Source organism: Gossypium arboreum, chromosome 6 (assembly GCF_025698485.1).
Source record: "Gossypium arboreum isolate Shixiya-1 chromosome 6, ASM2569848v2, whole genome shotgun sequence".
In the NCBI taxonomy this organism is placed as follows: domain Eukaryota; kingdom Viridiplantae; phylum Streptophyta; class Magnoliopsida; order Malvales; family Malvaceae; genus Gossypium; species Gossypium arboreum.
Window position 1 is genome coordinate 1,122,069 of NC_069075.1, and position 26,757 is coordinate 1,148,825.

General features: G+C 31.7%; 3 protein-coding genes across 3 annotated transcripts; 2 read left to right on the forward strand and 1 right to left on the reverse strand.

The window, feature by feature from the left end:
• The first annotated feature begins 7,599 nt into the window (after positions 1 to 7,599).
• Positions 7,600 to 14,932, forward strand: LOC108460847 (cullin-4-like). The gene is made up of 17 exons (XM_017760524.2): positions 7,600 to 8,024; positions 9,086 to 9,201; positions 9,302 to 9,648; positions 10,355 to 10,535; positions 10,721 to 10,843; positions 10,935 to 11,222; positions 11,365 to 11,490; positions 11,632 to 11,733; positions 11,813 to 11,866; positions 12,592 to 12,698; positions 12,800 to 12,860; positions 12,961 to 13,092; positions 13,195 to 13,332; positions 13,428 to 13,508; positions 13,848 to 13,928; positions 14,060 to 14,140; positions 14,680 to 14,932. Exons 1-17 carry the CDS (start codon positions 7,796 to 7,798, stop codon positions 14,791 to 14,793), a joined length of 2,361 nt encoding a protein of 786 aa, XP_017616013.1. The 5' UTR covers positions 7,600 to 7,795; the 3' UTR covers positions 14,794 to 14,932.
• Positions 14,933 to 15,578: 646 nt separating this feature from the next.
• LOC108457902 (pyruvate dehydrogenase E1 component subunit beta-3, chloroplastic-like) lies at positions 15,579 to 19,018 on the reverse strand. The gene is made up of 4 exons (XM_017757108.2): positions 18,592 to 19,018; positions 18,402 to 18,508; positions 18,261 to 18,304; positions 15,579 to 16,907 (listed from the first exon to the last, which is right to left on the reverse strand). Exons 1-4 carry the CDS (start codon positions 18,707 to 18,709, stop codon positions 15,935 to 15,937), a joined length of 1,242 nt encoding a protein of 413 aa, XP_017612597.1. The 5' UTR covers positions 18,710 to 19,018; the 3' UTR covers positions 15,579 to 15,934.
• A 5,126-nt stretch (positions 19,019 to 24,144) lies between these two features.
• Positions 24,145 to 26,330, forward strand: LOC108460459 (F-box protein At5g46170-like). The gene is made up of 2 exons (XM_017759959.2): positions 24,145 to 25,418; positions 25,874 to 26,330. Exon 1 carries the CDS (start codon positions 24,259 to 24,261, stop codon positions 25,393 to 25,395), a length of 1,137 nt encoding a protein of 378 aa, XP_017615448.1. The 5' UTR covers positions 24,145 to 24,258; the 3' UTR covers positions 25,396 to 25,418; positions 25,874 to 26,330.
• Positions 26,331 to 26,757: the final 427 nt, after the last annotated feature.

The window sequence follows — 26,757 nt, forward strand, 5'->3', positions numbered from 1 at the left end:
TGTTAGGTTCATTGAACTTTATTCTGCGTACTAACTTTCTATTGCATTCCTCTTTTTATTATTATCTATTATGATTCTCTCGTTTCGCGTTGAGTAAATTATTTGTTTGTATTAAATTAGAGAATATAAATTCAAAAGTTTGAATTTTTTGGATTTAGAATTTTAGATTCAATTGTTACCACGGTTAAAATTTTTTTATTAAATTTATTGATATTATATTTTAAAATTTAAAAAAATCACTTTATAACACTCCCGACTCGGCTTAAGAGTTTCGGCTAAGTCTAAGGAGTTACATTCGATGACTGAAGTGATCCTGTAAAGCCACTTTTTTACTTGTGTTGATATGCAAAGGAAATGCTCTTTTGTTTTCGGTAAAAAACATTCATTCATTAAGTCAGGTTTTCTTAGAAATTTAATTTTGATATTATTATTGTGGCGTTTTGAGAACAATTAAGGTTTTCAAAAAAAGGTTTATCGAAACTTTTAAGTATTTTGTAAAGCAACAGAAAACGTTTAAAATAATAGTTTTCTAAACCGAATAGCATGCAAATATCAGAGTATAATTAAGTAACATGCTTAATATATATAAGCTAAAAAATCCCAAATCTAATATATAAAAGCAAGAATAATTAATAATTATAACTCAAAAACAAAACAATTACAGAAGAACTTTAATGAAAACTTTTAAATATGAAGAAAAACAAGTTGCTAATCCGAGGTTCCTCAGATGCCATTCTGAGACTTAGTTCTTTGCGCTACCTGAGAGGTAAAGAAAGAAGAAGTTAGCTTATGACAGCTCAGTGTGAATCTAATTATAAACCATTATATATAATCATTCGAACAATATAACATTTAATTTATAGCATAATAACAAATTAAGCATGATATAAGGAACATATAGTAAATCAATGCATGTATAGGTTATGTTCATGATGCAATGCAATTTTAATTTTAAGTTCCCACCCATCCACTCTATCCGCCCTCTAGTATCACTCAACACACCAAAACACATATCAATAACTAACGATCCCGGATTTCCCGATGATTAGCATATTATGCTATTTATCATCAGTCGATCCTACATTCAATATTTCATACTAATATTTAATGGCATGTATTCATGCATTCATTCTCATCAATTTCACATATACAATTAATTTATACAAATTAAAAACAGTTTCACATATACAATATCTTTATGTGAATTAACATGCCTAGTTCGGCTAACACATACAAAACAAGTTCACACGAAGGGTTCACACTTATAAGGTTCCCACATATAGGGTTCACACCTATAAGGTTCGTACATATGGATTAGCACCTACAAGGTTCGTACATATGGGTTCGCACCTACAGGATTCGCGCATATGGGTTCGCACCTATAGGGTTCGTACATATGGATTCGCACTTACAGGATTCACGCATATGGGTTCACACATGTAGGGTTCACACCTATAGGGTTCGCACATGTAGGGTTCGTATATATAGGGTTTGCATATTAAAAATATGGGGTTTGCATACTAAATCCATAAAGGTTTGCATGTAGGCTCGCATTCATAAGTTCGCACATAGGTGTTCGCATGCAAAGGAGGTCGCATATGGGGGTTCACCTATATAGGTTCACATGGGGGTTCACATGGGGTTCACATACATGGGGGTGTTCGTTACACACTACTTTCTTCTTAATACTTCAATGAATCAAACATAATGATTTAAGTTTAGATCCCACACTTGATTTTGAAAACACAAAAAACCTTAATTGGATGAAAAGTTTGAGGATCTACTCGAGAGGAGAAGGACGATTTTGAAAACTTCAAATTCTTTTGTTTGAATATTGATTTGGTAATGGTGGAGAAAAAGAAGAAGTTAAGATTTTTTTTTTTTTTGAAAAATTTGCTAGATAAAAATTTTAGAGTTTGAAAAGGGTTCCTATTTATAAGACTATTTTTCCCTAATTGAAATAGGTTTTAAAATTTTATGTAGAATTAGGACTATTTTAAAATAAAGACTAAATTAAAAAAATAGTTTTAGCTGGGTTATTTTGAAATTTTGGCATTTTATGGGGTAAAAATAGGAAAATAAAATATTTTAGTTGAATGCACAAAGAGGGTTTTAAACTTAAAACCTAAAGATAAAAAAACTTTATTACTAAACCAATAGACTTATTCTTATTATTATTTTAACGCAAATAAATTTTTAGGCTTTCTAATTCTCTTAACCTATGCTTTAAAAAATTTCTAAATTTTATCCCTATTTTATCTAGCCATATTTTTTGGATGTGACACATCTGGTAATAATGTAGCAATAAAAATAACATCGAATACGTTTATATGGATTTTTCTCTTAAAAATTCATTCGAACTATTCATGATAAAATATTTTTTATTGGAATATTGTTCTGAAAAAATTGACGTCAACAATTTTATTAAAATAGTTAACAATATTAAATATTTAGACTAACTAATGACATTATAAACGTAGAAATATCAAACTATGTCGATAAATAAAATATATAGATTAAATCCCAAGTTTCGCATAATATAAGGCTAAAACTGAAGTTTGATCATTGTCTTATAATTCAAATAAAATGCAGCAAGGTAAACCTAAAAGAAATAGAAAGCTACTTATTCGACTCTAAGACCCTTAGGGTATTCAAATTATATATAAACACGTAATATTTTGATCGAAAATTTAATGATATTAACTATTTGGACTAATTAATAATAGTATAAAAATATAGGGATTGAATTACATTAGAAATTAAAGTGTGGCCATTAAATTTTAAATTTAGGCATAACAGAGGGACCAAAATTAAAATTTAATTATTTTTCTAAATCTGTAAAAAAAAAAAAAGGGGTAAGACGTACGTAAACCTAAAAGAAATAAGAAACCGTGTGTCAATTTCTAAGACTCTTAAGGTATTCAAATTTATATATAGCCATCGGTCGTTCGCCCCCACAGATCCCCTATTTTGCCTTTCTATTTTATTTCTTTAATAAGTGAGTAACACCTCAAACTTTTCAGGCCAAATCAAACGAGATTCGGGTTACACAACTCTGTCATTAATATTTAAATTGATTCTAACATCAAATTTTAGTTACATACATGTTATGGAGAGTAGTTGAGGTGTTAATGATATTAAGTAAAAAATAATAATTACATTTTATTTAATGATTTAATATTAATTTAAAATTAAAATAAAAATAAAAATAAAATTGATTTAATACGGCGGATCGAGACAAACAAGTTTAAAATTTTGTTAGAACTCGACCTGACCTAAGGGCATCTCTAATTCAAACCTAATATAAAATTAATATTGTAATCACTTAAATATTTAATTGAATATATTGAATGAAAAATAACTAAGTAAAATGACATTTTGACCCTATTTACTGTATTTAATAAAACAAAAAATAAAGTTTAGCCCTATTTACTTCAGTCATGGTCAATTTTGCCCTTATTTACTTCTGTATCGCTCCCTTAAGAGCTGATTTTATATAATAAATAGATATACATATATAGATTAAATATATATAATTAAAGCAATATAAAATCTAGTTTAAAAATACTAAATTAATATGTTTAACAATAAAGTTTAAAACTATATCTTAAAATAAATTTAATTTAATTTGTTGCATCTACGTGACGTACAAAAAATAAATTGTTAAAAAATAAAATAGAAAAGCTAATAAAAATAATTTAATAATAAATATGATATTTAAAATACAATTAATTCAAATAAATACTACAAAAGTAACTTTCAACAAATTAAAAAAAAACAATCAAAAGCACAAATAATTAAAATAACTAATTAGTTTTTTATCAAAATATCTAAATTGCCCTTAAATTTTAATACCAAAATCACCCCTACTCCTAACTTCTAATACCTAAATTACCCCTATTTATTCCTAAGGACTCCAATGCTTAGCACCTGTTATTCGATTCAATTCTGAATAATTGCAAATCCTATCTTCTTCTTTTTTGGTAAAAAGATAATGAATGTTTATTTGATCTTGATCCTTGTGGAGCAAAAAAGGAACTACACTGCATTTGTACGAACTCCCTGATAATATCCACAAATGGCTTGTTTTTGGTAAGAGACGGACATTACTATATGTAAATTCGAACGAATGGTACACATTAGTACTCCAATGCATTTCCCCCTTAGAGTTAGAATAAATATGTTTTCGAACCCTTCCTTTCAAATTTAAAGTGTATGCTCTTGCACGAATCTCAGTGGTCACTTGTTCTAATTCTACATATTGACTCCCAAATGAGCTTGGTTTTATATATATATAGATCATACATAACTTTTAACACTCGAATTACCCTTACTCCTAACTTTTAATACTTAAATTACTCCTATTTATTCCTAATGACTCCAGGAAGGAGTTGGTTTTATATTGTATATAGATCACACATAACTTTTAATGTCGGAATTACCCCTACTCCTAACTTTTAATACCTAAATTACCCCTATTTATTCCTAATGACTCACCAAAAAGTTAGTTTTATATTATATATAGAATATACATAATTTTTAATACCTAAATTACCCCTACTCCTAACTTATATTTATTCTGAATGATTCCTAAAAGAGTTAGTTTTATATTATACATAGATTACACTCCGTCGATCTTTAAAACAAATTTAATGCCATAGCTCATTTGATCAAGTTAGGGTAACTTTTTCTATTGTTATAAATTATCAATTTTTACAGTAAAAGTATTATGGAGGTCCTTATACTCGAAATTGGATTGCATTTGGTCCCCTCTACTCTTAAAATAGCAAATTAATTCTTGTACATTATATCAAATAACAAATTGGTCCTATTAAAAAATTCACCTATTTCTATTGTTAAAAACTAATCCTTATACGTTAGAATGAGATACACATGACACGCTATGTGTGACTGTTTGATTATTCTATTAGTCATATCAATTTTTATCAATAAAAATGGATAAAATTTTTAACAGAAAAAAACCGATTTACTCTTTGATCTAACATACCAGAACTAATTTACCCATTTTTTGAAAAAATAGGCAAAATTCAATTTTATTTTTAGTACAAAGACTTGGTACTTTTACCCAATTTTTACCTATTTAAACTAACATAAAATGTGAAGAATTAAATTGCACTTTAGAATTTAACCCAAAATCTATAAGCCCAATGGCAAAAATCTCTTTTCTTTAGGTTTTTTAAACCATTAAGCGAAAATTATTTGCAAAAATTGGGTCGCCATTGCCATGGGTCCGGCCCGGATAGAAGAGTTAAATGCCTACCCCAACCCACAGGATTAAAATGTAAAAACTAAAAATAAAATTTGGCATCCCCAAATTTGTTCAATAAAAAAGATGATTTTTTTTTTTTCAAAATCTTTTCCTTAAGTTTAACTTTTTTTAATAAAGAAAAAAAAATCGAGATTGGATCAAGTCAGACTTAATATATTATAGGTTGAATTTGGTGACTTTTAGTCAGGAGCGAAATTAGAAAATTTTTAAGGAGGGCTGAAATTAAATTATAATTTTTACGATAGAAAAAATAAAATTCCACTATTTTAATAGACTATATCTTTATAATTTTTAAATGACTAAATCAGATTTTTATATTTTTAGGGGGACCAAAGTGTAATTTTACCTTTACTAATTTAAAATTTTAAAAATTTTAAAGGGGCCATATGGAAATTTTTTCATTCCCAGCCCCCCTGTTCCGCCACTGCTTTTAGTCTGAGTGCTTTTCAAATTTTAAATTTTTGGTCCTAACTTGAACGATAAAAATTAAATTTGCTTGGTTAAATTATGGTATTAATACTATATTATGTATAAGTTTTAGATTTAGTAAAAGTTCTCCAAATTAATCATTCTTAGCCCAATATTTTTCGAAATTTTAATTTTGACACAAATAACAAATATTAATTCTATTAATTGGCTTTTTTGTGACTAGATGTGAAAATAGTGATGATATACTTTTTGCATAAAATTTAAAAAAAAATAAAATTTGTTAAATATTTATGTGTATATCCTCATAATGGAAGCCAATTTCTTATTTATATGGCTTGGTTTCATGATTTGATGTACTAAGATTAAGTAGACTCCCATGCAGGTCAACACATGTTTCCTAAGTAGGAGGTGGCCTACATGGTGCTACAAACCCATGCAGGCAAACTGTATGGTGGCAAACTATATATTAGTGAGCTGGACATGCTGTTCAGGTTGTGGGTTGGTATGGGAACCGAGTCAGCTTAAGAATCGGGTAGAGGTGAATACTATAACCATTTCTCCCCTATCTGGTTGAAGAAGAGATACAAAGTGACTCTATAGTAGTATACACATATTGACCCTATATTAAAATACATGTTGACCTACATGGGGCCTATCTAATCCTAGTATATCAAATCATGGAACCATGTCATATAAATAGAAAATTGGCTTTCGTAAAGAGGACAGACACAAAAACACTCAACAATGTTTAATGAATATAACAAGTATTATTCGGTAAAAATTAAAATTTTAAAAATAAAAAAAATAAGAATTAAAAATGACCAAATTAAAATGTAAGGACTAAATATATAATTTAGACATATTAAATGGACTAATAGTAAAAACTAACCACATATCATACTCATACACTTATACATCAATCACTAAGGGTAATTTTGTATGGGCGTTTAGTTTCAGTGCGATGCATTTAACTTTCTTTTTGTTTCACACTACAGTATCGCTACAATATCTAATTTTACCGCCATCGTTGTTTTTAAGTCGTATTTATTGTATATTTTAAGTTGTATTCATATTATTTATTTAAAATATAAATTTATATAATAAATTCCAATACAATAAAAATTTATTTTGAGTGCGATATTTTTTTTTTGTATTTGTATTGTTTTGAGCTCTCGTCATTTGAGTTTACGTTGTTTTAGTTATGAATTTTCAGGTTTAATTCAATTCGAGTTTAAATTATTATTTTTATATAACAAAATAAAATTAGATCAAGTTTGAATCTAAATTAATACGTTGAAATTCATATTAGGGTCAAAATTTACATATTAACACTTTTCGAAAAAAAATACTTTTTTTTTTCAATATTGTTGGAGTTGAATCGAAATGTTCAGTTGAACGGGAAATCAACCTATATATTAATTTGAGTAAAGGGATTGAATTAACACTTGAGCAAATTGTTTGGGATTGGTAAAAAAAAAATTAGAAATCGAGAAAAAAATGATGGTTGAACCATTTTATAATTTAAAAAAAATATTTTTATGTATTTCTATTTTTATTTAATTATTGTTGAATTGATGGTTGGACTGATTACGGTTTTTAAAGTAATTTTTTTGTTAAATTATGCTATTAACTACTATATCTTGTGAAAGTTGTGGATTTAGTTTTTATACTTTAATTTGATCAATTTCAGTCCCTATACTTTTCAAAATTTAAAACATTAGTCCTAACTCAAATAGTAGTAATTGAATTTGTTTGGTTAAATTCAATACGAGTCTTATATTATGCGGTACAATTGTAGATTTAATCGAGGATCATTCTAAATACAATTTTTGTAAATTACAAGGATTAATAGCATAATTAAAATTATTTTTCCTAAATGGCACCGTAAGAGAAATCAAGGTAAAGGAAAATAAATAAGTAAATGAAGCTGAAAATATTCTTACGACGATCTCTTTGATCATCACTTTCATGTCTTTCAATCTCCTTTCACAAAACGCTCTCTTAAGCAACGCTAATCGCTAACCCCCAAAACGCCATTGCTGCTTCTTCTTCTTCTTTTTCATCTGCAAATCATCAATGACGAAAGCAAAGTCCCAAGCGGTGGCTGGTTCTATAGACCCAAACAAAAACGGCCTTCATCACCACCATCAAGACGGTAACGACGTCGTTTTCGACCCTTCATCTATGTCCCTCGGCGATGATTCTAAGTCCGGTGTTCCTCGTTCTCCCGCCACCGCTAATCTCTCTCGTAAAAAAGCAACCCCGCCTCAACCCGCCAAAAAGCTCGTCATCAAATTCGTTAAAGGTTTTTTTTTCTTTATATAATTTTTATTGGTCTCGATCTCATTATTTTTTTGTCTTCGTGAAATTTATTTTCTGGGCATTTATTAAATTGCTTGTTCTAGTTCATTTGAGTGTTTGATCTTAGAAACTGAGTGGTTTTGGTTGTTGGGTCGTTTATGGAATGACGAATTAGGGATTAAAGGTGATGAAATTCAGAAACTTGGAGTTTTGATTGATTATAGGATCTTTTCACTGGTTAATTTATTTGTATAGTTCGTTTTTCACAGTTTTACTGGGCTAACACTAATTTATATTTAATAGGCACTGAATTATTTAATATTTTTTTATGGATTGTTCTATTTAAACCGTTTAAATGAGACCAAGTACTTTCCATGACTTCCTATATAGTTTTAAATAAAAGTTTCTATAGAGAACTGTTAGCTGATCCTAAGAAGTGTTACCTTTTTCAGTGTAATCTGGGCATTACTTACAATCATTTTATGATGATTCGAAATTGATATCGGTTTTTAAGAGGAACACTATTTATACTAAACAAATTGAGGGTCCTAAGTTTCTCGTTTGTTTACATGGTTTCGGTACATTCTTCGTTTTCTTGCCTTTGTGTTGTAGGTCTGCTAATGCAACTTTACATTAAAAGCTCTCAACCTACACTCTTTTGCTTTTTTTATTGACATTTTCTGTTAATTTATCAAAGAAAATGTAATTCAAATACTAAAAAAAAAAATTTTTTTTTGGGGGGGGGGGTGGCAAGGCCACTGCCTGCCCTTGGATTCTCCTCTGCATCTATGATGTGTGCTTGCATAAGTACAAGCAGCTACTTAGTCTTTCTAAACAGCTATAGTTTTAGTTAGCAGGTGATTCAACCTGTTATCAGTAAGGTTATTTGCTTGTGTTGAACTAAGTTTTTTTGGTTTCTTTTTTGTATTTCTGAATCATATTATATCTCTAAAACTATGTTGTTTGCATGAACTAATGGTAGAAAGCTAGAAGAGCATTATTAAAATGCAAAATGTGTAGAACATGTATTCAGAATGGTTTCTGACTTTTGTTGTTTCTGTGTAGCAAAACCGACAATGCCTACAAATTTTGAGGAGGAGACTTGGGCAAAGTTGAAGTCAGCCATTAATGCTATCTTTTTGAAGCAACCAGATTCTTGTGACTTGGAGAAGCTTTATCAGGTAAACCTCTGTTATTTCTTGATTCTCTCTATTTTGATTATGAAAGCCATTTGTAATTTGATCGATATTATGTCTTGGTAATCGATCATGCTTCCTTTAGGATGTCAATAATCTTTGCCTACACAAGTTGGGAGGAAGCCTTTATCAGCGAATTGAAAAAGAGTGTGAAGAACATATATCTGCTGCACTAAGGTCTTTGGTAGGGCAAAGCCCAGATCTGGTTGTTTTCTTATCACTCGTTGAGAAATGTTGGCAAGATCTTTGTGATCAAATGTTGATGATTCGTAGTATAGCCTTGTATCTTGACAGAACATATGTTAAGCAAACCCCAAATGTACGTTCATTATGGGACATGGGCTTGCAACTCTTCCGAAAACATCTTTCTCTAGCTCCTGAAGTTGAGCACAAAACTGTTACTGGCCTTTTAAGAATGATTGAGAGTGAGAGGTAATTCTTATGAATTTTAAGTTGAAATATACAAAATCTTTTTATTCTAGGTTTTTTGGTTCCGAAATATAACCTATGCAAAATATGCATAATAGTTTTAGATGAATACTGTAATGGATTGTGTATCATTGAGTATTGTGATAGTTATGGATGAAACTATGCTTCTCTTCATGTAATTGATGAATAGGTATAATAAATTGGAAAAAAGCTATACTGTTGGTTGCTATCGTGTTGGCTTTGGTGATAGTACATAACTAACAATACTACTGGATGAAAGTATATATAAATATATACTATGGTTAACTTATTTTCGAGGACTTCAGACCAACCAACTTGATGGCGTGTTGAATTTCCTGTGCGCAAGTACAAGTGGAGAGGTAAAAGTTAAAAGAGGCAAACTGCAACATGATGAGAATTGGTCAACTTGAATTGACTTATACATTCTTGTTCTAGTGTCATTGTGGTAGCATGGTTTCTGTTGAAGAAAAAAGTTTCTTTAAGGGATAATTAACATCAATTTAATTCTAGCCTACTTGTCTATTATTCTTTTTGTTCTTTCTGACTCATTTTAATCATCAATACCTCAAGAGTTTCCATTCACATATTCACCGTCTTGGTTCAAGAATGATGTGCGATGATAAATTCTCATCTTAGTGTTTATAGTTAGCATCCTGGAATCCACCGTATCTGTTTTTTGATTATGCAGGTTAGGAGAAGCTGTCGACAGAACACTCATTAACCATCTTTTGCAGATGTTCACTGCCTTAGGCATTTACTCAGGAAGCTTTGAGAAGCCATTCCTAGAGTGCACGTCTGAGTTTTATGCGGCTGGAGGAACAAAATACATGCAACAATATGATGTTCCAGATTACCTGAAGCATGTTGAGGTGCTTTTAATGTTTTATGTTCTCAATTAGTAGTGACTAGTGCTTGTATTTTGAAGCATACACGTTCATCCTTCTTATATGTTGATCTACCATATTATTCCATTTTTATTTGGAATATACGTGTTTATCCCACTTAAGATTTTGTGTAAATTATCTTTGTTAAGATTTTGATTATATTCTTGCAGACTAGGTTACATGAAGAACATGAAAGATGTTTACTCTACCTGAGTGATCTTACAAGAAAGCCACTAATAGCAACAGTGGAAAGGCAACTCCTTGAACGTCATATACATGCCATTCTTGATAAGGTATGAATATGAATCGTCAGTTGTTTGTGCACTTTGTATGCCAGCTTGGATATGTATCTTTTAATAGTTATAATTTCTCTGATTTATATAGGGATTTATGATGCTTATGGATGGACACCGTATTGAGGACCTTCAGAGGATGTACTCACTGTTTTCAAGGGTCAATTCTCTTGAAGCACTCAGGCAGGCCGTGAGTTCATATATTCGGAGAACTGGGCAGGGCATTGTCATGGATGAAGAGAAAGACAAGGACATGGTGCCATCATTGTTAGAATTTAAGGCTTCACTTGACTTAATATGGGAAGAAAGCTTTTCGAAGAATGAAGGATTTTGCAACCACATTAGGGATGCATTTGAGCATCTAATTAACATTCGTCAGGTTAGCACTTGGAGATTATTTTACTTTTGAACTGCAGTCTTCTTATTAGGTTTTAATCAGTTCAGCAATATTCCTAATTTAGATTACCATATTTTTCACACTTGACTCAACTGATGGTTTAATTCTGCATTATGTTTAATAGAACCGACCCGCAGAACTGATCGCCAAGTTTCTGGATGAAAAGCTTCGTGCTGGAAATAAGGGTACTTCTGAAGAGGAATTAGAGGGTACACTTGATAAAGTTTTGGTTTTATTCAGGTTCATCCAGGTAGGGTCCATGTTTTCACTATAAAAATCATTAAATATTCCTTTGCCCTCAGATAACAGTCCTCTTTGTGTGTATTTCTTACTTTTCTTGTCGTACAAGTTAATGCTAGAGATGTGAACAATGTTTTTGTTGGTAACTAAGGGCAAGGACGTATTCGAAGCATTCTATAAGAAGGATCTTGCAAAAAGGCTGCTGCTAGGAAAGAGTGCTTCTATTGATGCAGAGAAATCCATGATCTCTAAGGTCATTATCTTCTTCTTTTTGCATTAAATGACACGTTTTAAAGATTGTATTAAATTGTTATGTTATTATGATGCTGCAGCTGAAGACCGAGTGTGGCAGCCAGTTTACGAACAAACTTGAAGGAATGTTCAAGGTCTGCCTCTATATCTTTTATAAGTTTTGTCAAAGAAATGTATCCAATAAATATTGCCACTGGAATTTCTAATAAAATGTCTCGTGAACTTGTGCAATTGACCATTGCAAACATGGCGATCCAATTATAACCATTAAGAAAATGTTAGCCATTGGTGGTATTGGCCCCAGGAGTGTTATAACTCATAAAGGAGTCGGATCGATTATGATTAATCCTTGCAAAGAGTATGCAATGAACTAATCATTATGTAAAAAATTTATTGTGCCATAAGGCTCACTGTTTTCAGAACCGGTCAGTCCAACCACTGGAACCGATTGAACTGGTTTTCTCTATTTTTAATATTTTTTGATAATTTATTCAATTGAATTGGTCGAACTGGGAACCGGTGGTCTGACTGGTTTGACCAGTGGTTTGGTTTTGAAAACCTTGGTGAGGATGGATTATGCAGGTAAATCTATTAATGTAATAAAATCACAGGGGAAGTCGGGAAGAGAAGAGAAAAGGATTCTGGAAGTTAAATTTATCTTTCGTTTCTTGGATTACCTTCTCTTGTATTGGTCAACTTAGGATCTGACTAATGACTATGTGACTGGATTCTTATGACCAGAATGTGTATACAGTCAAATCATTTTACTTATACTTTTGGTTTGAGGAAATTTAGTAATATGAGATTAATACGAATGCAACTTTAATGCAATTGACCTTGCCTTGTGATTTTTATGCAGGATATTGAACTATCAAAGGAGATAAATGAATCATTCAAGCAATCATCACAGGCCAGGACGAAACTTCCATCTGGAATCGAGATGAGTGTCCACGTCTTAACAACCGGGTAAATCTTATTTCACCGTTATCTCTATTAAGTCATAGTGGCATAATCGATTAGTTTATTGTTGAGATATTTAATTCTACTCTGGCTGTTGAGCTGCACAGGTACTGGCCAACATATCCACCTATGGTTGTTCGACTTCCTCATGAGTTGAACGTCTATCAGGTTTGCTGCAGGTTTTAGGATGAAATGTTCACTGTTATAAACACTGGTAAGTTCTTCTATTGAGAAGTTATCTAACACCATATTCTAGTTGGTGTAACAGGACATCTTTAAGGAGTTCTACTTAAGCAAGTACAGTGGGAGGCGGTTAATGTGGCAAAACTCGTTAGGTCATTGTGTATTGAAAGCCGATTTTACCAAAGGTAAAAAGGAGCTCGCAGTTTCCTTATTTCAGGTCAGCACTTCGGTTCTCATTTTGTTTCCCTGTTCTAATGTTCTGTACAAGCAGACATATTCTAACCGTTTTCTCAATTTATTGTTGTTGTTTACTCTCTAGACTGTAGTTCTGATGTTGTTCAACGATGCCGAGAAGCTTAGCTTTCAAGACATTAAGGACTCTACTGCCATAGAGGATAAGGAATTGAGAAGGACCTTGCAGTCCCTTGCATGCGGTAAAGTACGAGTCCTGCAAAAGGTATGCCGATTTAATTATTGCACTTACCATTTTAACTTGGAGTTTGGGCTGGTGTAGTTGGTGACCTTATCTTGGTTTGCTTTCGTGTACTGCAGTTGCCAAAAGGGAGGGAGGTGGAAGATGATGATTCTTTCGTTTTCAATGAAGGATTTTCTGCTCCTCTCTATCGTATAAAGGTACATACGTTTGTAACGTTTTTTTGACAAATCAAACCATGGTAAGTGAATACTTTTTTAGATCAACTAAATTCTTGTCAAGCTTATCTCTTTGCTATTTAATTGAACTGACTCCCAAGTAGACCTCTCAATTGGTGGGTCGGGTTGACTCGTGTTTAAAAATTTTGGGTCATTTCAGGTTCAGGTTAGTTTCAGATTTAGGTCATTTCAAGTTTAGGTTATTAACTTTTTATGTCAAATGAGATTGTATCAGGTTGAATTAATCAAATTGGGTTTTCATGTTCGAATCAGAATCGATAGGTCTAAGGGACCAAACTAACTTTTCCTTTCGGAACACAGGTAAACGCAATCCAGATGAAAGAGACAGTGGAGGAAAACACGAGCACTACCGAAAGAGTATTTCAAGACCGTCAATATCAGGTTTGGATTTGCTTTACACTTGCGTTGTCTCGCATTCTATCTATCCACTAATACAAATGAAACGAACGGAAAGACACCTCACATGAACAAGCTTAATAAAAAATATGCTTTACTGCTCAATTTTATCACAGGTCGATGCTGCTATTGTTCGGATAATGAAGACAAGGAAAGTGTTGAGCCACACCCTTTTGATAACCGAACTCTTCCAACAGGTAAGTGTATTCTTATTTTTTGCATTGGGTTAAAGTACCTCCTATATTATAGGGACTGGATCAAATTAGTCCCTCTATTATTAAATAGATCAATTTAATCCCCATACTATTAAAAAGAATCAAATAAGTTCAAATTGCAACGGAGCTAACATTTACTATATAAAAAATATCTTGAAAATTATTTTTTCAAATGCAGTTCAATTCCAAAGGAAAGATTTCATTTCGGAAACCATGAAAACTATAAAAATATTAACTCTGTTAAACAATTTAGTCTTATTTGATTCTTTTTAATAGTACAAGGATTAAATTGATTCATTTAATAGTAGAGGGACTAATTTGGTCAAGTCCCTATAATAGAGTGCCCTCTCAGGTACATTCACTGTTTGCATTGTGTATAAACCTGTCAATTTTTGACCCGAACTGATTGAGAATGATCCTAGTCTTGTACGATAATTAGATCATTGCAATTGATGATCAAATGGGTAATACGTTTTCCTTTTTGATGTATATTGAGAATATGTTTTCGGGTCGTTGAACAGCTTAAGTTTCCGATAAAACCGGCTGATTTGAAGAAAAGAATCGAGTCTCTCATCGACAGGGAGTACCTGGAACGAGACAAGAACAATCCACAAATATACAATTACTTGGCATAAACTTTGATTTTCTTTCAAAATCCCATTGTTAGATCCATGTACAGTAATTTGTAGTAATTGAGATTGTAAATGTAAAGAAAATTTCTAGACTCTTCTATCCTTATTTTTATGCTTATTTATTGCATATATAAACAAATAATTGAATTTATTTCTTAAACGCATATAAAAAACCACTCATACAAAAAATAGATGGACGACAAGCAAATTAAAACATAAGATCATGTAATTTTTTAAAATTTGAATATCTAATCTTAACCAAAATAGTATCATGTGTAAAGTTAAATATTTTCGATTAGAGCATTTATAAGCGTCATATTGTGGATTTTAAAATTTTAATTTTAATGTAAACAATAATCTTTAAATTTATTAACTAAATTTTTATGTTGATTTTGAAATTTTAATTGTAATGTAAATGATAATAGTTAAATTTATTAACCAAAATTTTTATGAGTAATATATGGATATGATAAGTTGATTTTGTGTTTTTATGAGTAATATATGGATATGATAAGTTGATTTGGGATTACACAATATGTTGGACGTATCAATTTTGAAAAGAAAATGAATGGACTAAAATTTCAATTTTGAAAAGAAAATAATTAATAGACTAAAATTTAAAAGTTCAAAATTGAAAATAGAATGATTTGACTTATGTTTTAAATGTGGGATGTTGCATCAATTCACTTTAGTTGATTCAGATAATCAAATGTTGAGTTTTTTTTTAAAAAAAAAAATAGTGAATAGCATATTCAAATATCAAAAATGGTTTGATCATTGTAGACAAATTTGAATATCAGACAAAATAATATTTCAACCCAAATACTGACATCCACAAGTTTCCAAATATTCATACCAAAAGGGAAAAAAATAGACGAAATGGAATACACATTTTATCCCGTGAGTTAATTTTTTCAGTATTCTACCTGTAAACTATTGCTTAAACAGGATCCTATTTTGCCTTTCTCAGTCAAGGAAGAACCAGATCAAACAAATAACAGGCCTTGACTCGATAAATATTTATCGAGTTTTAACGGACACAATGTTGGTAATGAACTGGAAAGTATATATCGGAAACAGAGTTTGCATGAGAACTAGTCTAAGGGTAACAGAAACTTCACCTGTGCAATCACTGTTTCAGCTACTACTGACAGAGTTGCTCGACAGCCGTCACAATCTGGGCCGGCTGAACAACGGTCCATTCCTCCAATGTTCCGGCGTAGGGTGTAGGCACATCCTGTGAAGATAAGCACATAACAGGAGCATCCAAATAATCGTTGAAATTCTCAGTGATGGCAGCGGTCAAGCTAGCACCAATACCACCGGTCCGCATGCATTCCTCCACGATAAGAACACGGTGTGTTTTCTTCACCGAGTTCCCGATGGTGTAAAGATCGAATGGTTTCAAAGACCTAATGTCGATTACTTCAGGATCATAACCCTTGTTCACCAAAGTTTTTGCTGCCTGCATCACGTGATATCTCATCCTTGAATAGGTTAGAATAGTAACATGTTCTCCAGGTCTTACCATCTCGGCTTCTTCGAGATTGCAGATGTAATCCTCATCTGGAATTCTCTCCTTGAGGTTGTACAACAAAACGTGCTCGAAAAGTATAACGGGGTTCTCGCTTCTGATTGCAGCCTTCATTAAGCCCTTGGCATTGTAAGGGGTTGAACATGCAACCATTTGGATTCCAGGAATCGACTGGAAATACGACTCGAGACGTTGAGAGTGCTCGGCCCCTAGTTGACGTCCAACACCACCAGGACCACGAATGACTATTGGTATGGTGAACTGGCCACCGGATGTATAATGAAGCATACCACAGTTGTTGGAGATTTGATTAAAAGCAAGGAGGAGAAAACCCATGTTCATGCCCTCAACAACCGGTCTAAGACCAGTCATAGCAGCTCCGATCCCCATGCCAGTGAATGAGTTCTCTGCAATAGGGGTGTCGAGAACTCTGAGGTCCCCGAACTTGGTAGCCAATCCTTTGGTCACTTTGTATGAGCCTCCATAGTGACCGACATCTTCACCCATGACGCATACACAGGGATCCCTTTCCATTTCTTCTTCCAAACCCTCTCGTAGAGCTTCGAAAAGTAAAAGCTCATGCCTGGTGATACAACATAGATCTAGGTAAATATGTTACTGATAAGTGATGCTGACATGATATAGAGACTTGATGATGATAACAAGTACGAATACCAAATTTTGACTATGCAACATCAATCCATTTCATCGTGCAAAAACATAGACATATATATACATGCATGCATGCATACACCTGACATTCAAATGACACCTTTTTTATTCGACATTTGACACACAGGTCCATGGCATCTGGTCGATGACAATATAAGGACTGAGACGACTCATCCCACTAGAATTTTCAGGATTGCAACAGAAAAGAACAATGTTTGTTGAAACAAAGGCCTTTGAGAAGTCTAGAGCTCCCTTTAGAGGTGCAATGGGAGGGTGTTGAAACCTATGTTGCTCGGACTCTTCATTTTCCTTGAAGCATCTGTGTCCGACACTTGGTTATGTGGATATGATCTCCAAAGATCCTCTAAATACATGGAAAACCTTAAGAAAGACTAACCATACCCGTGTCAGATATATACTTAGATCCAACGCTTATACCGAAGTCCGAGTAACATAGTTTGCAACCATACTGGAGTGCCTAAATGGCATTGTACCTTTAGGCACTCCAGTATCGTGTGAACTGCCTTCCACTACACATACAAATGGAAGCTAAGCTGGCTATAACAGAACAAGATCAACAATAAATTTATTTGCAAAAAATAAAACCGCATTTTATATTACAAAGAGACGAATGGTATCAAAATATCAAATGCATGAACCTTACACAACAATGAGGATGAAACCTTTGTTAAGCATGCAAGCAGGACTATGAGATTAAACAAAAGAAGAAAAAAAAAACAATATTTAAATAGAAGAAACCAATGGATAAATCTTATTAGAAAGGGTTAATATAACTTTTAGCTCCTAAACTTGGCAATCAGGTCCAGCATGGTACCTGTATTCTTTTGGGTCCACTTTAGTACCTAAACTTGGCAAATAAGTTTATTTTGATCCTTAAACTTGGATTCGTCAAAATTTGATAACATGATTCACTGAGAATATGCTACATCATCAAGTTTTTACATTTGATAAGTTCAGAGACTAAAATGGACCTAATTGCCAAGTTCAAGTACCAAAACGGACAAAAAGGAATTGCCAAGTTCAGACTAAAGGTTATATTAACCCTCATAGAAAGCCTAAATACATTAAATTCCAAATAAGAAAAAAGATTAACAAAATTTGACAATCAATGCTAATAATATAGTACTACGATTTACATCTTTCAAATTTACATGAGATATTAGTATACTTAATCACTAGCTTTTAACTTTCTTAAAAGGCGTAATGTAAACTACGAAAGTTAAATTAAAAAACAAAATCATACCCTGGTTTCGAAGATGACGAAGCTGGAGAGCTATCAGCTTTAGTCTAAAAGAAATAAACAAAAATACAATCAAATTTAGCATAAAAAAAACTAATTAAAATTCAAAACATAAATAAAAAAAAAGAAAAAGAAAATCATTACTGCAACTGCATTAGCAATCAATTGTTGAGCTCTTCGACCTTTGGAATTAAGATCGAAGTTCACACTTCCATCAGATCTGACCACTGTGAAGCTCGCTCGTTTCCGCACTGCATCAAATCAAGTTTCAATTAAAAAAATGAAATGAATTGAGAAAAAGAAAAATCGGAGAAAAATTTCAAGTGAATCGAACCGGAGAAAGATCTAGAAGGAGAAGAAAGGAGTTTCTTGGAACCGAAAGAATTCGATGGTGATGATGATGATGATAAAGCTGCAACAGTAGCTCCAACTCCATGGAAGGTAGCCGCCATTTGGGATTTCGATTTGCACCCGCGAAAAAAAAATTGGAAAAAATAAATAAATTAAATTGAATTTCAAAGAAATGGAAACGTTAAATGAGCTAGTGATATTTATAGGAGTTATAAAGAAAATGAAAATGGGCGGAGAATTTGAGGATTATTTTAATTAATTTTTGTTGTGGTGTAATTTGAGATTAGTCCCTTTAATTATGTTGAAACTAGACACTAATCTCCCTACTTTAATTTGCACACTTCGAAGGATTCGAGAACTTTGGGTGAAACTCGAATTTAGGATCTCAAAGTTCCAAAGCCTTATTAGTTATTTTTATAGAATTATCAACTGATGTATATATAGTTGTTGGAAATCAAATGGACTAACTGATTTAACGAGTTAAACCATAATTACGTGGTTAGCTCCTTTAATTATGTTGAAACTAGAGACTAACCTCTCTACATTAATTTGCACACTTAGAAGGATTCCGGAATTTTGGGTGGAACTCGAATTTAGGATCTCAAAGCTCCAAAGCGTTGTTACTTATTTTTATAGAATTATCAATAGATGTATATATAGTTACTGAAAATCAATCGGACCGACTAATTGAACTAATTGAACCAGAAATTGGTGGTCCAGTTAGTTTCAATAAACTAGAGTTAGATTGAATCGGTACAAAACTAGTTGAATTATATTTAAATTAGATTTAATATTTAATTTAATTTTTATAATTTATAAAATGGATGTTTATATGTTTTTTTATCCATTAATTTTTTATAATTTTTCTAATTATTTATTAAATATTTTTAAATATTTAAGAATTTTCTTATTTTTAAAATTTAGATAAATATTAAAACTATACATTAACTTTAATTTTGTGTAAATTTATAAATAAAATTTTAATTTGATTTAATTTTCACAAATTACTAAAAACACTATCGAATTAACACCGCTTTACATTGATATATTGAATACACAAATAATTATTATTAATCTAATATGAAAATAAATGTATGTATTCATTTATTTAAATATATACGATTGAATTAAAATCGAAGTTTCATGTGCACATTTGAATCACAGTTTAAGTTTCATGTGCATGATTGTACCAAATAAAAGTTTATGTATCAAATTTCACGTTGAACCAGAGTTTATGCGTAAATTGATATCTACCCCATTAAAATGTTTTAATTTTAAACTGATTGAACCGAAAATCAATTGTCAGCTCAGTTCAACCACCGATTTATTTTTTAAAACTTCGATGTAAATTAATAACAGAACATATACAATTTAAATCAACCATTACAAGCCTGGTTGGTAATTTATAAATTTATTATTGATTGATTATGATTGATTTTGATCGAATGAACAAATAACAACATTGCTATCAATCTGATCATGTTGAGAATATTATAAAAGTAATGACTAATCTAAAATTTTCAGCATGATAGAGGGACTAAAATCAGAATTAGACCTTTGTATTTGGCGATCTATCGAAGGCTATTTTGCTTTGGGTTTTAGGCTTTTAGTGCTAAAAAATGGGCTGCGCTCACTTGCGTAGGTGGCGAGGTTTGATTGGATAAGAAAGTGAGGGCGTACCATAAAAGAAAAAGTGGTTGTTCTAGGGTAATCCACGCACCAAGACCAACTAAGAACAACTCTAACTAGCGGCTCGTTAATGTGGTTGAAATTGGATTCTTGTTCCAGAGGGAGCAGTTATCCAGTGCTGCCAAGTTACACAAGTCTATGATTAGGTTCCAATTAAAGATTTGATAACAACGCAAGTCCTTTTAAATAAAATATTTTTGTAACAAAAGCATTTTATAAAATTGAATTTGGAATTTGGATTAATTTGCAATTTTAAATTCGTCCCTAATGATTCGGAAATTGTAATTTTCGTACTTATTAGATTTGATCATAGATTAAATAGATTTATTTATAGATTGAGTTATTCGTTTAAGCTTGAAAGCTTGTTTAAAATTTGAAAGAGTTTGAACAATAATATTGTGCCCAAAAAATGAATTTGAAAAAAATAAATAGGTTCATTTAAGATATAAATATAGCTCGAACTTAAGCATTCAAAGCCCAAGCTCGACCTAATTTGTTTTCTAAATTTATAATATATTATATTGTTTTATTTTTAAATATTATGTCCTTTATAACACAAAAATAAATTTAAATATATATATAACAAAAAAATATATGTATAGTAATATTTAATGTTGTAATGTATACATATTTAAGTTGTTTATATATATATAATTTTAATAAGTAGAAAATAAAATTATTAAATATTAAATTAAAACTATTTTTCATTTTAAAATTAATATAAGTGAGCTTAAAATGAGTTTGAGTTATTCATTTATAAATACGAACAGTTTTGAGTAAAGTTTTAAGAACATATTTGGATTAAACTAAGTTGAAATAATAATAAAATTATTCTCAAACCAAAATCTAATTCGACTCATAAACATCTCTCTGTTTTAAGATTTTATCAATCAAAAATCAATTTAATTTTTTTATAGTAAAGTTTGTTGTTGATGACTTGGTTTTTGATAGAGGTGATCATGGGCGGGCGGGCGGGTTTGGGCCGGGCCCAAATAAAATTTTAGGCCCGTCTACTAGGCCGGGCCTGCCCGGCCCAAATATGGGCCTAAAATTTTGCCCAAGCCCGCCCGAAATAAAATTACTAAGCCCAAGCCCGGCCCGGCCCGGCCCATATTAATTTTTCTTATTTCATTAAATAAAAAATTTAAAAATATAATAAATCAAATATATTTAAAAATATTAAAATAAATAAAATAATACTAAAACAATTTTAAAACAATACACAAATTAACAATATAATAAAAAATAGTTATATTAAAATTTAAAATAATTAAAATAAAATAAAAAATTATATATTAATATATAATTGGTTTGGGCAGGCAGGCCCGGCCAAAAACTCTTACTCGAGGCCTGCCCGCTTTTTAAACAGGCCTCATTTTTTTGCCCAAGCCCATTTTTTCGCCTATATTTTTACCCAAACCCTCCCATTTTTCTAGGCGGGCCTTGGTAGCAGGCCAGCCAAAACCATGATCACTCTAGTTTTTGATTTGATTATTACTTTTAATCCTAAACTGTTTTCTTTTTCCTCTTGAATTAATTCCATAACTTCAACCTCCTTTGTTTCAATAAATGCTATTAAATGCTCTAAAATAAAATTGTCTATGGATGAAGTTAGGTTAAGGCCAAGTCAAATAAAAAATTTAGGCTAGAGCTCGGTTTAAAAATGGATTTAAAATTTTACTTAAATTTAAACCGAATAAAAATGTTAAAATTTGACCCAGCCTATTCATGTTAAATTACCTCGAGTGGGATGGTTTTGGGGGGGTTTTAAAGTTTTTTTTTTAAACAATCTCATTATAGGTTTTGATAATATCTGTTCTTGTTAACACAATGCTTAGAATTACTTATAATCTCTCTCAAACTCATAAATAGAAGGATAATGCACTTCAAAGCACTCGAACCCACGTCCTCCTACATTGGTAACAATGCTCATGCTAATAGAACTAAGACTCAATCGACTCAAAGGGTTATTTTGCCTTTCATTGTTACTTGCTTTGGTTTAATATATAATTCGATATCCAAATTTAACACTTTTTTCAATATAGTACTTATATTATTTTTCAATCCAATATGTTAACGGACACTTGTATCTAATAAAAATTATATATTTTAATAATCAAATATAACTATATTAACTTTTGTTTTTATATACACAAATAAATAAAAGATATGATATGTTGCCAAACCCTATATCACATCAAAATATTGGTCCCCAATAGTTTGATGTTTCACTCTAGAAAGGCTATGAACTTATCAACAAATATGATCCCATTCACTGTTGTGTAAGGTTTTATGGATAGAATTTATAAAAAAAAAAAAAGGGGGGGTTTATAGATAGAAACGTTTAAAATATAGGTCGGATTTAAGTTTTATCATTTAAGGTATAAATTGCTCAACCTATTTTTATAATTTTTGTAATATATATATTTTATTTTTTATATATAATGTAATTTATGTTTTATAAAATTAAATATGTAATATTGTAATAACATGAAAATAATAAACAATATATATGTTAATTTTCTATATTAAAATTTTAATAAAACTGACTCAATATAGATTCGAATAGTCATTTGTAATTATGAGTAAGTTCAGGTAGAAATTTAAATTCATATTTCAGGCAGAATTATACTTTAACAAACATAAAATGTACTAATATCATACGTAAATCTGACTTGAATTTAAACGCAATCTGAAGCCACTGGCTTTCGATATACAAATGAGTAATCCTTTATCACGTTGATAATGATCTATTTTTTCCTATTCACACATTTTTGCTTAGTTTGGTCTAATTCTAAATGCATCCTTCCATTGTATTGAAACTGTTAAATTAGTTCTTTTACTTTAATTTGATAAAATTGATCTTTATGTTATATGAAAATAAAAAGTTAATAAATTACGTAACAATATTAAATATTGTCGTTATATTGTTGGTTTGAAAATCAATAGTTTCGTAATTTATATGCGAGGAATTAACATAAATCAACAATTTATTAATTTATTTGCAACAAATAAGGAAAAAAATAAATAGTTTAAGTTGATTATTAACTTGTAAAATTTGATAGAGGGATGAAAATTGTGTAAAGATAAGAAAAAAAGGCTAAATTTTGCTATTAGTCCCCATACTATGAGTAAGATATGGACTTAGTCCTTATGCTATAACTTGACTAATTTTAGTCCATGTACTTTTCAAAATTGAAATTGAAATCCTAATCCAAATGATAAGAGTCAAATCCATTAAATCAAGTTCTGCTATTACTCTTATACTATGTGTAAGTTGTGAATTTAGTCAATATTATCCAATTTGATCACTTTTTAGTCCCTATCATTTCCAAATTCTGAAATTTCAGTCCCTACTCAAACAATAATTGACTAGTTGTTAAATCAATTAAGTAAAACGACTTGGTTTTGTTTTTTTACAAGCATTATGTATTAATACCAAGCTGACATAGCATTAAACATGCGATAACATGTTTACTACACAAGATTTTAGAAAAAAAAAACAAAAATTAGAGGTAAAGCCAAAAATATTTTTAGGAAGATCGAGATTAAATTATATATTTTTATAAGAGCTGAAATACTATTTTACCTTTATATTGGCTCATATCTTTATAGTTTTCAAAAGAACTAAATCAAAATTATCATATTAGCTGCTCCCCCCGGGCTTTCAAGCATTTGATCGGGATTGAAATTTTAAAAATAAAAAATACAAGATTAAAAACGATTAAATTAGAACACAAGGACTAAATATGAAATTAATGTATATTATAGGGACTAATAACATAATTTAGAAAAAAATTACGTGGATCTATCTCATCCCACCATTTATATCCTTTTCCCTCTACCCATTTTCTACCTTTTTCCTTCCATTTTCCTTTATTCCTAAAGCTTCGTTTTCTCCTTAGGCACAGAATTCAACCCTTTTCTCCTTTCTTTCCCTTTAAACAAGGGGAAAAGAACAATGTCTTCGGTTTATCCAGATCCGGATCAACCCGAACCGGTTGATCACTTCGACCGTCTTCCTGACTCGGTTCTTCTTTTAGTCTTCAACAAGATCGGTGACGTTAAAGCTCTCGGCCGGTGCTGTGTTGTTTCCCGTCGTTTCCATTCCCTTGTTCCTCAAGTCGAAAACGTCGTCGTTCGAGTCGATTGTGTTATCTCCGATGACGATTGTTCATCTTCTTCGTCTTCATCGGATAAATCGCGTGCTCTCGTCGGTCCTTTTTCGAATCTCTTTCGTCTTGTTTTCGGGGGCATTGTTAAACCGCTTCAAGCTTTGGGTCAATTCCTTGGTCCTAAACGGTCGGTTTTGAATGAAACCCTAAATTCCCTTTCGTCGTCTTCGTTGTTCGTTGCTCCTGGTGTTGGTGATGATGGGGAAATGGATCATGGTGGGGTTACCCATCATTCTCCGACCCAGGTTCTTAGGAATTTTAACGAGATTCGGTTCCTACGAATCGAATTACCTAGTGGTGAGTTAGGGATTGATGATGGTGTTCTTTTGAAGTGGAGAGCTGATTTTGGGTCAACACTTGATAATTGCGTTATCCTTGGAGCTGCTTCCGTTATTAACAATGGGATTTCGCCGGAATTTGGCGTCGGCAACGGTGACGATAACGGTAGTATCCCAGAAACGTTTTATACTAACGGTGGCTTGAAATTAAGGGTTGTTTGGACGATTAGTTCGTTAATCGCAGCATCAGCGAGGCATTATTTGCTTCAACCGATAATTGCTGATCATAAAACGCTGGATAGCTTGGTCTTAACCGATGCAGATCGACAAGGGGTGCTTTGTATGAACAGGGATCAGCTCGAGGAATTGCGAGTGAAGCCATTATCGGCTTCTTCTGCTTCGAAAAGGACATTGGTGCCTGCGTTGAATATGAGGCTTTGGTATGCTCCTTACCTGGAATTGCCTGATGGGTTTGTTTTAAAAGGTGCTACTTTGGTTGCTATTAGGCCTAGTGAACAATCTGCTTCAAAAAACGAGGTTTCAGATGCCTCTTGGTTATCGAATGCTTTTGAAGGGCCTTATGGGACTGCGGCTAAGATGCTGGTTAAGAGAAGGACTTACTGCTTGGAGATGAACTCGTTTTGATACTCACCTTCGGATCTGCTAAGGTAAAAAGTCTCAATTGCTGTATAGAGGAGCAAATAATTTGATTCTATGTTATTGTTTAGTTAATAAGTTTAAGTTATTGGCACATATAATGCTATGAGGTGCATTCATTTACATAAGACCATCTTTAATTACATAGTTTTATGCTATTTATTTCTTTTGGTGATGCATATGTATTGAGGGGGAAGCATGCATATTGAATTGGTGGTTGTGTATGGTGGAGTTTGGATTTCAATTTTCATTTGAGTTGTGAGAAACCTTTTCTTGAAACTGCTTGTCCGGGTAAACATCACGGGATGCATTCAAAACTCGTATCTGGATTCTTGAAAATAAATGAACATATCCGTACTGGAGTTTTAGTAACTTTGATAGCATGCCTTCCCATCTTTGTTTTGCTTGCATTTCCTTTTTATTGATGCACATTTTCTGTATTTAAAGTTCATTTTGCTGTTTCCAGGGAAACAGGTTGTGCACAATGGTCAAGGGGGAGGATGGATAGCATGCTTTGGAAAGCCAATGCTCATACAAAAAATTGTTACATATTGTAGCGTAGTCTCAGGGCAGTTTCCTATGGATGCTAAACATTGCTTTAGACTGCCAGTGATATTGATCCATGCTTGTTGATAATGCGGTGCAAGCATTTGAACAGATTGCCAAAATGCATCTGCTGGTTGTTTTACTAATCTCAGGCGTATGCTTGTCACAATGGACACCTACAACTAATTTGATGATGTAAGAGCTTTGAGTTTGTAGTCTCTTTTTTTTCTAATCTATAATCCTTCTATATGTGTATATTGTAGGTATATGATCATGCCATGCTTTATGTTTTATCCTTATGAAGGTCATTAAGAATTGTAATTTACACTTAGCTTTTTAATGTTTATTTGATAAAGTTCCATGGATTCTTTGAACCATTCTATGGATGCACGATAGAGGTCAGAGCTAGATCTTAGTTTGATCGTATTAGTTCTATCCTGAATACTATGATATGATTTGGTGATAAAATAATGGTTGCCACTTCAAAACAGCCGTGTTAGGTGATGAAAGGGTTTCGATCTGAACTTAGGTGAAGATTTGGGTGAATGAAGACATCAACTATGAAAAATCAGTGTACAAGACTAAAATGTGCCCACTCTGCTTTGTTTCAACTAAGGTTACTATCAATAGTTATTTTGCAAATTTAACTTTTATTGTGTGGTCTATGTTCTGAATGTACTTTGCTTGTTTCATCCCAAGGGAGATTCGGGTTAATAGAACTTTTAGTCTCCAAACTTGTCAATTAGATTCACTTTATTATTTTTACACTTTTTTTTTTGTCATTTTGGTTCTTGGACTTAGATT